Source organism: Ambystoma mexicanum, chromosome 2q (assembly GCF_040938575.1).
Source record: "Ambystoma mexicanum isolate Mex_15411 chromosome 2q, UKY_AmexF1_1, whole genome shotgun sequence".
Taxonomy (NCBI): Eukaryota; Metazoa; Chordata; class Amphibia; order Caudata; family Ambystomatidae; genus Ambystoma; species Ambystoma mexicanum.
This window is the reverse complement of record NC_090924.1, coordinates 1,163,964,557-1,163,978,535: the sequence shown is the minus strand read 5'-3', so window position 1 is coordinate 1,163,978,535 and position 13,979 is coordinate 1,163,964,557. Positions and strand designations below refer to the sequence as shown.

The 13,979-nt window shown below is 43.2% G+C and overlaps 1 protein-coding gene across 2 annotated transcripts in view; it reads right to left on the bottom strand.

Moving 5' to 3' along the window:
- SLC25A13 (solute carrier family 25 member 13) overlaps nucleotides 1–13,979 on the bottom strand; it is a 1,524,563-nt gene that overhangs the window by 536,202 nt on the left and 974,382 nt on the right. Inside the window, exon 10 of one of the 2 annotated variants that reach the window (XM_069648547.1) lies at nucleotides 3,015–3,099. In XM_069648547.1, the coding sequence (XP_069504648.1) occupies nucleotides 3,015–3,099 (85 nt within the window). Of the gene's footprint in view, nucleotides 1–3,014; nucleotides 3,103–13,979 lie in introns of both variants that reach the window. The other variant, XM_069648546.1, reaches the window with a different exon arrangement.

Sequence of the window (13,979 nt, the reverse complement as noted above, 5' to 3'; positions counted from 1 at the left end):
TGCCACCTGAGCTGGAAATTCCGACCTAGAAGTGAAATTCCTGATGCTTAGTTTGTAGCTTATAATATGTGCATAATAAGATCTACAAAGAGTTTTCCAATTAACTATTAAAACCAGTGTCCTCCGAGTATACTGTTGTCTTGTTTTTTCATAGAATTGATCAAGTATGATTAGTCCTTTAGATCTGTTAATTTTTTTTTTTTAGATGCAGTAGAGAGGTGATCTAATTTTAGCAGATTCCAAAACCTTTAATATTTGCTCATTTTCCCATTGTGATTTAGCTCCAAAGTGCACCACTGCAATCCTGCTCCAGGGTGGCGCTATACGGCTTATCTCCTGAAGCATGTTCACTTTATTATTGATTTGGTAACCACAGCTGCTTGCCTCAACAGTTCTGTGTTGGGATGGCTTCTGAGAATGTTCTTTAAAAGTAATTTTAATTCTTCAAGGGGATTCTACCCCTCCTAGGCTTTGCCTCGCTCCACACAAGAAAGGTTGGCTTCCTAATTCTTCTTTAAACCTTGCAGTGTCTCTACATTTTCTTGGATGTGCCCTGCATGGCTTTTGTGACTTTCTTTACTTGCTTTATCATATTCCTCTTTACTGGGATGGGTCTGACTGGTCCCTCGAAAGTCTATTCTCTTCCCAATATTGAAGTATACTGGGACTAGTATGATTGTTCCCTTGGCAATGTTCACTCTTGATGATATTCAGCGATACTGGGACAAGTTTGATTGGTCCCTTGGTAATCTTCCCTCTCTTGATGATATTCACTTGTACTTGAACGAGTATGATTACTTCCTTGGTAATCTTTCCTCTCTTAATATTTGCTTGTACTGGGATGAGTACGATTAGTCCCTTGGTAATCTTCACTCTTTCTGTCCTGTCTACCGGGTCTCCCATCATTTCCGTTACCTCTTTTGAACATGGGTCAGGCTCCATTTTCTGGAAGAATTGCTTCAGCCGTTCGCTTCTTTCCTCTTCCTCAGATGGCTCCACGGAGCCCTTTCTGGTAAGTCTCTGCCCTGTTCGAGGACCACACGGTCCACCCTTTCTGGGTCACACCACAACCTTACAGGTTCTCCCAGGTCGACAGCCCAGCTCTCTGCCTTCTCCGGGTCTGCCTCTTCGGCTCTCCAGGGTCCTCTCCACTGGGGACATGTCACCATCTCCTGGCTTCTTCTACAGCCGTGGTTCGAACTTCCCAGGCTGAAGTGACACACTTCCATGTTCATTCTTCTGTTTTTATTAGACCAAGCTGTCATCCCCAGTGTTTCTTTCACTTGAGGACTGATGGTTCTTTGATCTATCATCTCCGTCCTAGTGCGGTTGGCTGTCAACCACTGCATACTCTGCATGGTCCTTCCATTCTTCTTCTTCCCAGCAGGTTTGACCCATGGAGATGGATTCTTCGAGGTACTGCAGTAACAGATATAGGCTGGTTGAGAATGACTTGAGGGGTCTTCAGATAGTCTTGTCAACTCCTCCTAAGGGGGTCTAGGGAGTTCCTGGATGGAACAGGAGTCCTGGTCCCCAAGAGGTTAGTCTCTCATTGTGAGGTCTCGCTTTCCCCCACCCCTAGGGGGAATGTTGCATTTCAGACTCCCCCTTCTAGCCTCACAGAGAAGGGCTCTCCTCTGGGGAGAAGTGATGAAATCCATTGAATCGTCACACAAAAAAAAATCTATCTAGCTTTCCCCCAATCTTTCACCACTACCCAAACCCATCTCACCTGTCTTCCTGACTGGTCATTGTCAAGTCGGAATGCAAATAGCTCAGTGAGCAATGTAAAGCACAATAATATAACAACATTGAGAGTTTTTGTACAGAAATTATTGGTGGTCAGGCAGTTTTAGCACTGTTCTAGATTGAGGCAGTGTAAGTTCAATATGATATGATATTATGCATGGGTTCCGTGGATGAGGCTGGACATTCATTTCATGATAGATTGGTGGTACTCTCTGAATTTAGCTACAGATTCTTGCCTTTTGAGGACGATTTGGAGAAGTCTTCGTCTGCATATGGGTACTTGGTTATCCGGTGACTAGAAAGTATGCTTCTACATAGCTGCATTCCAGCAACCAAATTAACTGGGTACAGAATGGACACTTGTAAGCGTGCATAACATGGTTGGGAGAGTTCAGGGTGACATTTTGTCCTACGCAAGGCAAAACAGTTTAACACTGCATTGATCGAGGTCAGCAGTACTTTGGTGGGGGGGGAAAGGCAGTGAAAAATTGAGCAAATATTTGAGCGGCCCTGCTAACCCTTGCTCACTGTTAAGGAGCCCAAAGGATGTTCTCCATGACTTGGGTATTCACTTTTACTGTGCTTCATGACCATGTACACCCAAAGGATTTGTGCATCATAGCATAGCTGAGGGGTTATCTTGTGATTCGAATGCTACACATTTTTCAAGCACATTACAGATTAATGTGTGGTTGGCGAATGGTGCTATAGTTTTGTGTGACCGGGTGTTTATTTTTTTTAAAGAGATGAAATGGGGAATGCAGAGGACTGCAGGCAAGATGTTAATTCGGATTAGTTCTAGGGAGCGAACATAACTACCAACTATTTGCCCCAGATTGTGGTTGAGGTATGGAGTGGGTTTGATATGGTAGTTCCTTTTTGAGTAGAAACATATTTTCTGGAAATATGCATGACCGGATGGCAGCTTCACTTAGTTTTTGCTAACATTCTCTAGAAAGGAGGTACACGATATATATTGGACATGGAAGGTGATGTGGGCTATTGTGGTGTGCCTGTGGTTTGTTATACTGTTTGGAAATATTAACTATATTTATTGGGGGCTACCAGGATTTCGGGAAATATGTGGTGGACAACGGCTATGATTAGTTTATTTTGTTTTAATATCTCCAAAAGGGACATCTATGGTCCTACGATATGTAGGACAATTACAAATAAGAAAAACAAAGCAATTTGGAAGCAGTATTGTATTGAACCTGATAGAATAAGAAACATCACAAACATGCATAAAGTACATAATAACTCACCTCCGGCAATGGAACCAAGACCAAATCTGTAAGCGGACTCTGCTACTTGGATGAGAATGGATCGTGAGACATCCCCTGAAGACTGCTGCTTGATATGGGTGAAGAAAAAATGGAGAGTGAATTTGCAATCATAAACTTAAATAAGCAAAAGAAAATCCACTACTGAAACAATACGTACTATTAATAAATGGTGCAAGAGCAGTTAGGATCCAGTATCCATGATTAAAGTAGAGGTTCCTGACCGACAAGCGGGCTACCCAATTAATTCCTGGGATAAATGCACCCTTTATACTTTGTCTCAGTTAGTAAAAAAATCTGCATTGGCGACTATCCCGATGACCCCCCATCCCCGTACCCCCATACAAAGTGGATTTTGAGACACAATTTAACCTTTCAGAGATCTGTAACTAACTTTTACTAAATGGCCACAGTTTATTCTGAATCTGTTTTACTCAAAGGGCATTTACGAAACTATGTTTAAAATGTGATGCAGTGTAAAACAATAGTAAAACAGTAAATCACAAAAACATTTTAGCAAGAGTAGACTCACAAATACCAATGTGCTGATTTAAATAGTAAAGTAGCTCTTTTAGCCATCATTTGCACTAAAGACATCAATATCCCCTCTGTACTCATTTCATAGAGAAGGAGGCTAAACTGAAGTCCATATTTTGATAATTTTCTAGCACTGAAAGGACATTAGTGCATGGTCAACTGTTTACAAATGTTGATTTTGCTTCCTGAAGCAACATGTTGAGACAATTGTGTTACTTTTGATTGGCCATTGTAATCACATGGCCTTTCTGCAGCTTTAGGTATTAGTATAGAGGAAGTACTGCTATTGTTATCAGTCTTGCATCTATTGAAGATCAGCGTTTATCTCTGCCATGTTTCCATTTGTCAACAATGTGAAAAGTCTTGTGCTGAGAGCGAACAAAAAATAAGAAGCTTATTCCATGAGATGTGTGAAAAAGGATGAACAGAACACAGACATTGCTAGTAAAGTTCAACACCTTTATTCTGGTTTACAGGAAGGGTGAGAAACTACTAAAAGTCTAGGGGAATCAATACAGAAACAAAGGATACTGGTACTAACAGTGTCAGGATCGGTAAAAGCAATGTGATTCATAGATCTATCTAGGGAAATGCTGTACATCCCTCAAATGTGTCGCAGTGCTCCGGATATAGGGTCCAGTTTGTGTCTTGGTCGAACCCATCTCCGGATTCTAGCACCAGGCATGCTTCTTGTTTTCACTTACGAGCAAGTACATCTCCCCTTTTGAATTAGGGTACTCAAACGGCTCAGATATTGTCAGCCCCTGTGACATGTTGCCTCCCTTGGCTGATTATACCTTTTTACATACTTCTAACAACAAGTATTTCTTCACTCTTGCCTAGGGAATTTTTCAGGTTGTTACTGTAACCACACTCCTCTTCCTCCCCTCACCCCACCCCAGCCATGGGACTCCCTCCAGGGACAAACACTCCGGGCTTGTTCTCTCACAGAGTCAAGCTACTTCCGAGTATATTGGGTATATGTCTCAATAGGCTCTCTGGATTCTCTCCTCTGTAGGGTGTTTAAGATCGCACTTTAGTGGGCCCTTGACTTCCTCTTGTTCTCTGTGGCTGTCTGCCAGAGTCTGAGATACAGCCCTCAGCAGGCTCTTTGACAGTGACCGATGTTTCTCTCTTCACAGGCTCTTAAGCAGGTCTATCAAATGTCTTCTGTTTACTTCCAGGTTTCTACTCCTTTCCGCTCTCCTTCCCTTCTATCTCTGCCTTCAGTATGGTAGCCTGGTCTGTGACACTCCGTGCAAAGCCTGGTGCCATGTTATAAGGGTGCAGATTAATCAGAAAATGCTATCTGATTGCAAAAGAGATTCTCCCCTTACCTATCTAACCCCGGCCGGTGCTTAGTTACTTCCCCTTTTCAACCTCTCCCTGAAAGTTATGGATTAAGTTACTTACCTGCAACACCTGTTCTCCAGCTTGGGTCTTACAAGGATTCACATTCTCATGTAGTCCCTGTCGTCAGGCTGGGAATCCTCGATAATATTAAAGCACTTTCATTTTAAAGCTAAAACTGCTTGTCGCTTCTATAGCCTATTGCTATCACTTTGGGTCATACTGCCCCCAGCCAATGACAGCATTGGAGGGGCTTCATTCCTAAGGACTTTGCTTCCAGGAGGCCCAAGGGGCAAGCAGAGGCATCCTACAGCAGGCCGTTGAGAGACTGTCTGTGGTACAGTTGGAGCTACAGTGAGTAGAGCACTGTAGTGGAGTGTCCTTTGGCTCTGAGGAAATACAAATCATATATGCAGAAAGGGGATGTTGAGAAGACTTACCTGCTCTTCAAGAGTGCTGGTGGTGACTTTGGAAGACTTGGGGGTCTCATGAGGAGGAACGCCTCCGGGTTGCTCCATTGCTGTGGGGAGCTGCTGTGTGGCTATGAGCAGTGTAGAGAGAGCGGGCCATCTGGCAGAAAAGGCTGTGTGGCTGAGTGGAGCTGCAGAGTACCTGTGTGCAGTCCGTAGTAGTGTAATACAGGAGGAACAGGTGTCCAGCGGTGTGAGACAGGAGGTACCGGTGCAGGGCGGCTCAAAACAGGAGGCACAGGCACCTTCTGGAGTGAAATTGGAGGCAAGGGGCCGTTGCTGTGAGCAGCGACTGTTGGTTCATGGAGCTCTGTCTCCCTCAGCGGCTCACTTGAAGTGGTGACGTCGCATGGAAGGCCTGGGGGATGGCGATGACCCTGGCATGTTGGAGACATCACCATTGAGAGGTCTGTTAATTCAGAGCTGAGAAGTAACTGTTTTAAAAAAAAAAAAGAACCTTACAGCATGAGGCGCCGCCGTGCCGCCTCATTAACGTTGACAAGTTTTTTTCTTCTTCTTCGGAAGGCTGAAATCTGATAACACGGGGACCGTGCGTATCCCATGACGATGATGCGGCATGGGATGGCTGTGTGAAGTGGAGCGAGGAAATTGCATATAACGAATGCGGGAACTGGCTCGCATCTACTGAATGTGGGCGAATGGCACGACCAAAGCAGGGGAGGCAGCAAGCGGTTGCATTATGGCCGGTAAAGAAGCGAGGAAGCCGGCGGCAAGGCTTAAGTGAACGGTGCTGCGTGAATAAAGAGGAGATGTAGCCGTTAGCTGCGCCTGTTTTTCGGTCGGTAAGAGAAAAGAATGCCAGCGAAATCCTGCTGTGTAGCTGGCAACGCAGAGGAGTGCCAGCAGAGGAATTTGGGAAGAGTTGGTCTAGTGACCAGTGGGAAGGAGAGGCCTGTTTCCCCAGCTGTGGGAGTTATGCTATTTGTTCCATGTATATGTGTAGCAATTTTAATGTTAACATAAGTGAAGTTGCAATAGTAGAGTTTTGAGTTTCTAAAGGCATCGATTAATTTGGTAGTTAACAACATATAGGAAATTGTGATGTGAGGCCTGTTTCGTATTGTGAAACCTTTTGAGTGCGTGACTGGATTGGTGTGCACTGAATGAGGTTTGATGTCGCAGCTTCTGTTAGAGAATGCATTGTAGTGAAGTAGATACCATGTTAGCTTCCATGTTTAACAGTAATTATTCCCACAGCTGGACTTTAAGGATTAAAAGAGTATGGACTAGTTAAGTACGAGATCGAGAAATACAATGTTGTGAAATTTGCCACAGTAACTTTTATTTTACAAGTTGGACTTGATGAAAAAGGAGAAAGTTATAGTTATATAATTGACTGTTTAGAATAAAGTGCAAAGTTTAATGCTTGAGTTATGAAGTGTAGGAAGGTTAGTGAACATTAATGTTTTGCCTATGTCTAGAGGTATGATGTAGTGAGTGTGTTATGTGGGGCTCCCTGATGGTGAAGTGTGTTGTGTGGAATGTGGTTCTTCAACACAGGCATATGGTGAGGTGGTGACACTGAGCACTTGGGGTGACTGTTGTGGTGTTGGCTACCCAGGTATTTGGAATACCCACCTGGTTGAATGGAACAATCTGGCGTGTGCAGCCAGTGAGTTGTGCGTGGATGGATTGGGTTGTGAGGAAGCCGAGTGAATGCGGATGGTGTGCGCTGCGAGTTAAGCAGATGTGAGAGGGGCTGGTATGCCTGATGTTGAGGAGTTTGGGATGGTATCTTTGTTATGTTGTTGGTGTCACTCCCTTACTATGTCCCATTTATTGATGACGTTTGCAGGGTTTGTGTGGGTGTGTTGTAGAATGTTCCAGTTCATGAGTTGAGAGACGTAAGCACAATTGGATGGTGTGTGTCAATGTGGGTGTGTGTGTCTCTTGCTTGTGGGTGTTTTGTTATTATTAAGGGGGGGAGATATGTTGTGATTCAGTCTTCCCTGGACCCTGGTTGGAATGCATGGAATGTTGGAGTGATTTACGTAGAATGCAGGCTGAGAGAATGTTGTTGTATGAGTGGATTCTATGTGAGGCAGTTGGAGAAGGAGACCACCCGCCCCCCGAGAGAGGATGTCGGTGAATGATGTCCCTATCTTATGTACCCATGATATGTACTTGGAACTAAGTAAAGAAATTGCTTGTATGCAACAAGATGTCAGAGTCCTCATTGGCCAGGAACCCATCTTTACAGACTACAATAAATGGTAAGGTTAACAAGTTCTTTGATTCATCAAAGTGTGGGATGTATTGACCCACTCTGCTATACTATGCGGCCTCACTCTGCCATCTATGGTGCGAGAAACAGTAAAATGGCGGCAAAACCCTTGAGCGTGCCAAAACCTCCAAAACCGCGTTTTTCAACACACAAAAAAGTTGGCTGCACAACTGCCACCCATGGTGCATGTGTGGTGGAACAGAGCACATGCTGCAGAAAAAGTGCCAGTGGGCTCCATGACAAGTAAACAGAGTGCAGAGGGAGAAGCAGCGCTTTGCAAGTGAAACTCCAAAATTTGCCTGTAAATGACATTTACTTTGCTGCTTAAACTTCAAAATGCCTGTACATAACAATTTCCAACACTCAAAATTGTGCTTGGCGCTAAAATTCATTTAATCTAATGAAGCACTGTGAATTTATAAGGTCCTGAAATGTTAAGAGCAAAACACCTTCTCAGCAAAACTGGATTGCCTGTGAATGACAACGCCTGTCAAAAATCTGTGTGCAGCCACACTGGGCTGCCTGTGAGTGACAGCCCCTGTCAAATGGGCTCTCCTGATTAAACTTTAAAGTTGTCTAAAACAAAAGAACTGCCGGATTAACAAATATAAAAGTACTGTTGCTGAAAGGAACACTGATCTCAGTTGTTTTGATCCCACAGGTTAAATCTAGAATGTACATTATATATGTTATCTGATGCAACAAGTTTGTTTTATGCTGGATTTCAGGTCAAGAGATTAAGAATTAACCTAGGCTGGCTGGGCCTGCAAGGGGTTGAAAAACAGGTTTCCACCCAAGGGGAGGGCATTGCTCTCAGCAGATGCTCACTGACACATAACAATTGTGGGGTATGTCAGACTTGTGTCTGCTGCCAGGGACTGAGCAATGGCAGATTCTCCAGGCCAGGAAATGGACATGTGAAGAGGTCATAAACTAGGCTTGCAGAAGGAAATCCCAAAGGTGGGGGCTGCTCCTTGCCTCCAGAGACAGACAAAAGGTTGACCATTTGCTGCTAAAGAATAAGTAATGAACATTTTTTTTAGAGATTGATAGCTCGCAATTAGAAGTGGTGAAAAATATAAAACGGGCAGATGTGTTAATCTAATTTTTGGCCCTACAGTTGAAAACTTGGTGGAACTGTGTAGCATATTCTGAACAGGAATGGCAATATATGTGGTTTTATGGGAACTGTATTTATGCTAGAATTGTTAAACTTCGCACACACATTCCTATGGTAAACGCGCATATTTGTGGAAATTTTGAGAAATTTTGGAAAATGTTTTCATGGCAAAATGGACAAAATGCTGCAGAAAGGCGAAACAAGGTCTCACAGCTGTGGGATTTTGATGAACAGATACGTCATAAAATATGTAATCCTTGTATGTGATTTTCGTAGACATTGCAAATATATAAATATGTATTTAGGACAAAATTCAATTTTGATACTAGTGGCTGGGGGAGGTTTCTAAGTATTGTAAAAATCAAGCCATAAACCTGACATCTGTCTTTGATCCAATCACCCAGATGCAAGGCAGAGACGAGGCTCTGATCCAATCCCATTTCACAGGCGCAGGTTTAGTTAAGCCGGCCCATACACCCATTTGGTGATGACATTTAACAGGATAAATAGGGACATCTGACAACACATAGACACACACTCTCTCTTCTGATTCCAGTGAAGCATTTTGATCCAGCATTCAACATCCAGCCTTCAACATCCTTCTAGATCCAGATGCCAACCATCAAGCCAAGCAGTAGCTGAACCATTTTCAGCTAAGCCTCAATCCTCAACTCATCCTCACAACCCAATGAAGCGCTGTGGTGGGGGGAAGCATCCTGAAACTATCTGGCTTGCTACCATAAATGCTTGCCTGATGAACTCGCCAGTCCGCTGATCTGAAATATCCAGAAACAAGAAGGGCAGATCCCGTGCAGTTCCGGCGACCGGCCTAGCTGATCCTGTTCCGTCTGATGTCCTGTCCTTCCCTGATAGACCCGATACAATTGACCAGAACTTTGACGGTCCAACAATCTTAAATCCCATTGGATTCTGAGTATTAACAGGACGCTAGAGAACTATTGTATACCTTGCATTATCTTGTTCCACCCTAATCTCTGAACAATCATTACTTTCATAACCAGTAACAGTGTCAACATAATTAGTGCAATACTATCCTATCTATTTGCTAAAGCGTCATTTTCAAAGTCATTTTTATTTGTGTCACTCTTATCCATAAATCCCACTTCGAGTGTTTGGACTGGTTCCGCCGGGGAAGGCGATGGGGATCTGTTATTGAAGTCATGATTCAGTCTCAGAGATTACTTCGTTCCAACCTGGTTGTCTAGTTTGAATGTTCTAGTCTGGAGTAAAAGCATAATCCATATTTTCTGGTTTTAAACTGAAGTTCTTGTCCAAATTCACGTCTTTATTTTCGAAAAACACCTCTCACTAAAACCTCTATAACTCCCTCAGTTTTAAAGGTAGAAACGAAATTTCATCTCCCACTGTTAGCTAACATCCTTAGCAGTGAACAGTGTATTTGACCAGTTTTTCTTCAATATCGCATAGTAAAAGTTTGCAGAGAATTTGCCCATTTCAAAGTGCTTTTTCAATCGCATCCTGATCTGAAGTGTATATTGTGGTTCATATTATAGCCCATGCATGTTAGGACCTGATTAGTGTTGCTTTCTTTAGAATTTGTCTCCATTTTAGCATTTTGACCATTTTGCAGTATTTCACCAGCCCATTTTCACCTGTCATTTGCCAAAATAAGGTTTTTCTCTCTTGTGTGGGGAGGGAGGATTGCCTATAACTCTAGATACTATTTCATTCCCGAAAACCTGCTCATTACTCACATTGGTGTAGGATTGCTCATTTGTATTTAAACAAAACTTTGCAGGGGGCACATTAACCTAAACGCTATCTGTGTGCAAAACAAGACTGTTCTTTGCCCTGAGTCTTCTATTTTGCCTCCTTACAAGTGAATTAAATTGCTTGACTTATATTTCTGAAATGTATTGTCACCCTTTGGGTGATTGCTGCCCCATATACATATCTATAGTAACCCTATGGGTGATTTGGATCTTAAATAAATAAATAAATCTTTACCAACTAGCCTGATTCCTGATTCAGTGCGACCTGTGGGGTATTTTGAGAAGGGGTGATATGAGTGGTATATCATTCAGAATATATACTATATAACTTATAGACAAAAATAAATAAGGGTTTCATTTGCGCACTACATGCTAGGCGAGACTTGGGTGTGTGCCTGATTGAAATCCCTTACAAAAGGTTTTTCCAACACACCTTTTCACCATGGATCAAACCATCTTCTTATTTCCTGCTTTATTTCCTGCTACACTTGCCTGCCAGGACTAACTACTACAATCCCCTTTCCTGGTGTACTCGCCTGCCAGGAAGAAAACTCCTACAACTACGTTCAACTTTGATGGCAATATTGGTTCCACGATACCCCACACCAATCTCTCTTGGTAGGAGAATTAAACAATAACTGTACTTTCATAAGATTTCTTTGCTCTTGGTAATGTGTGTTCTAGTTTTCCCCCAAACAGATAACTTATTATAGAATAATCATTTTCAAAGTATCCCTTAAATGCTTCTTAAGAACCTTTTGACTGCTGGCAGGTTGGGTTACAAGTTTCCGCCAGTTGATATCCAAAAAAGGGAGCATTGCGCCCTAGTCGCCTCTGTATGGTTTCCCAGTCTCTTGGCTGTTGGCAACGTGGGATATAAGATTTTCCCAATGTATGTCTCCTACAAGGGGATTTATGCTGTTATTTTATTACAACGTTCTCACAGCTTCTTGGCTGTTGGCAATGATGGTTGAAAGTCTTCTCCAATTGTCATCCACTATGCAGAAACTGAAGTTCTTGCCACTTCTGCTCTGCTCCTTTAATTGTTTGTAATTTACAATTATGCAGATTCTGCTTCCCTTCATTGTTTGTTACGGTACTCAAAATGATATGCTTTCAGCTTTCTTGTTCTGTATTCAAAATTCTGAAACTTCCGCTTTCTTTCATTAACTGTTCGATATTCAACTTTAACAACTTTCTCTCATGGAATGCTCCAGAGTCAGCTAACTCACCGGCTTCCTTCTGCCGCTCCGTCTCACGGTCAGGTGCTGCAGCAGTTCTTCGGTTTCCCATCTGCGGCGAGTTGTGTGTTGGTTTCCCGGAAGCTCTGCCAGCTCCAGTTATCTTCGTGACCTCGCTCTCACCACACCATATGCTGAACAGGGAGCACACCTCCTTTTCAGCTATGCCTCTTCTTGACATGCTGTTTCCCACTGCATACTCTGCAACCAACTGGGCTTCTTCTTTGCATAGCTGCCCCAGCACCACAGATAACTTCTGCCTCCAAAGCTACGCCTCCTGCACGCTGTGCCTCAATTTAGGATTTAAATATCCTACTACGGTGCCAAACATTGAAGAGTTTATGAATCCTCTTTGGAGTGAGGAGTTTTATTTAAGGTGGAATAAGAATGATTCAAGGGTTTTACTTTTGGTTCTTGAAACCCTGAAGTACCAACATTATTCTGTATATATGTTTTCCCATAATAGGTTCTTTGAGTAGTTATATGGGGAGGCTTGTTTGATAACATGCCATTAGGTGCCTGGGAATAATTTGATTTTGATTTTCAGAATAACACGTTTCTCCTAGCGGAGTCACTACTTCCCCTGGAAAGCCGTTGCATGTGATCCTCCCCCTGATAGCATCCCCAGGGTTAGGATCAGGTAGTGGCTGCCTTCCGGGAGACACAAGGAAGGAGATTTTAGGCTTGGGTTTGATGATAACTCTGCAGGATTCATCCAACTACCCATGTCCAATTTAAATTGTGTGCAAGGGAATTACATTAACTTATTGTGGTCAGCAGTGGTTCAAAATAACCTGTGTTTTGCCAAACAGCATAAGAGGGGAGGAGTTTCTTACCTGTAACTCTATTTCTCCAGCGTTGGTAGCTTTCATGGATTCACATGCTGTGGATATTTCCCGGTGCCAGGCTGGGAAACCTTCACAGCATGTGAATCCATTAAAGATCCAATGCTGGGGAAATAGCTGAAGAAAGAAGAGAAAGATTAAGAGCTAAGGTTTGGGGTATTTGCAAAAATGTCTGCTGAGGTAGGACAAGAAATGACTAAAATAGGCAACCATAATGATATGTTGGGCCACACGAGAGGCACGTTGATCTCTCCACTATTGCTAAGACCAGAACTGATTAATCTGCTTCATACCGGTACATTTGTGAGGATACGCAGCTCAAGAGTGAAAAATCTGCAAGGAACATGATCACATTTTGGGAGGGTATTTTAGCCAAAATGACATGTTTTCTTTGCTGTTGTGTCACATGGCGTTCAGATGATTGTAGGGTTATTTTCTTTGAGGGGCCGAAGGCCGTCCCCCTCTCACTTCGGCTCACAGGGCGCCTATCTAACCCAAGTATCCATAACCCATGGTTAGGTCTACCAATTGTTCACCTCTACGGTCTAAAAATCTGCCTCCCTCTAATGATGACTATCCCTATATGGTAAATCCCTCAAGGACTTCCTAACTTTCCCTACAAATATTATCATTCTAAATGGGAGTTTGGAAAGTACCTTGCACTTGGTCTGTGTAGCCAGCTGGTGGCAGGGTAATCCCTATTAATAGATCATACCTGGATATGGTATGGTGACTGACAGGAACATACAATTATTAAAGTCACCCCAATTTGATAACATGCAAGTGTCAACCCTACGCGACCAGGCCAGTGAAGACAAGGCAATGTATATTTACAAAGTATTGAGCACTTCCTGATCTGTGCGCTTGGGCACACTAATTATTGATTAGATACAAGTCTTAGAGTATACAGATTTAATTATTCTGATCATAAAGTCCCCCAGAAGCTCACTGTCTCCAGAGCTCTGATTCTCTATAGGCTGGACTACTGCAACAGCTTTCTTCCTGCCTCTACTCTCCGCCCTCTGCAACTTATCCAGAACAGGACTACAAGACTTGTCCTTGGCCTCAAGCCCAGGGATCGTATCTCTCCAGGACTGAAATATCTACACTGGCTCTCAGTGGCTGTGAGGATTCAAAACCCTCTGCATTATCCGCAAGGCCTTCTGGGGCCTGGGGCCTCAATACCTTCAACTCTCTCTTCCTAAATACCTTCCTTCTCGAGCTCTTCGCTCATCTGTATCAAACTCCCTCAGGGTCAGTCGCTTCTCCAAGCAACAAGTTGGGGGTAGATCTCTTTCTTCGGCTGGGGCATGCCTGCCTCCCTGAAACTTGAGGAGAATCATCTTCGGTTCCGGAAGCACCTCAAAACCTCTCTCTCTGCTTCT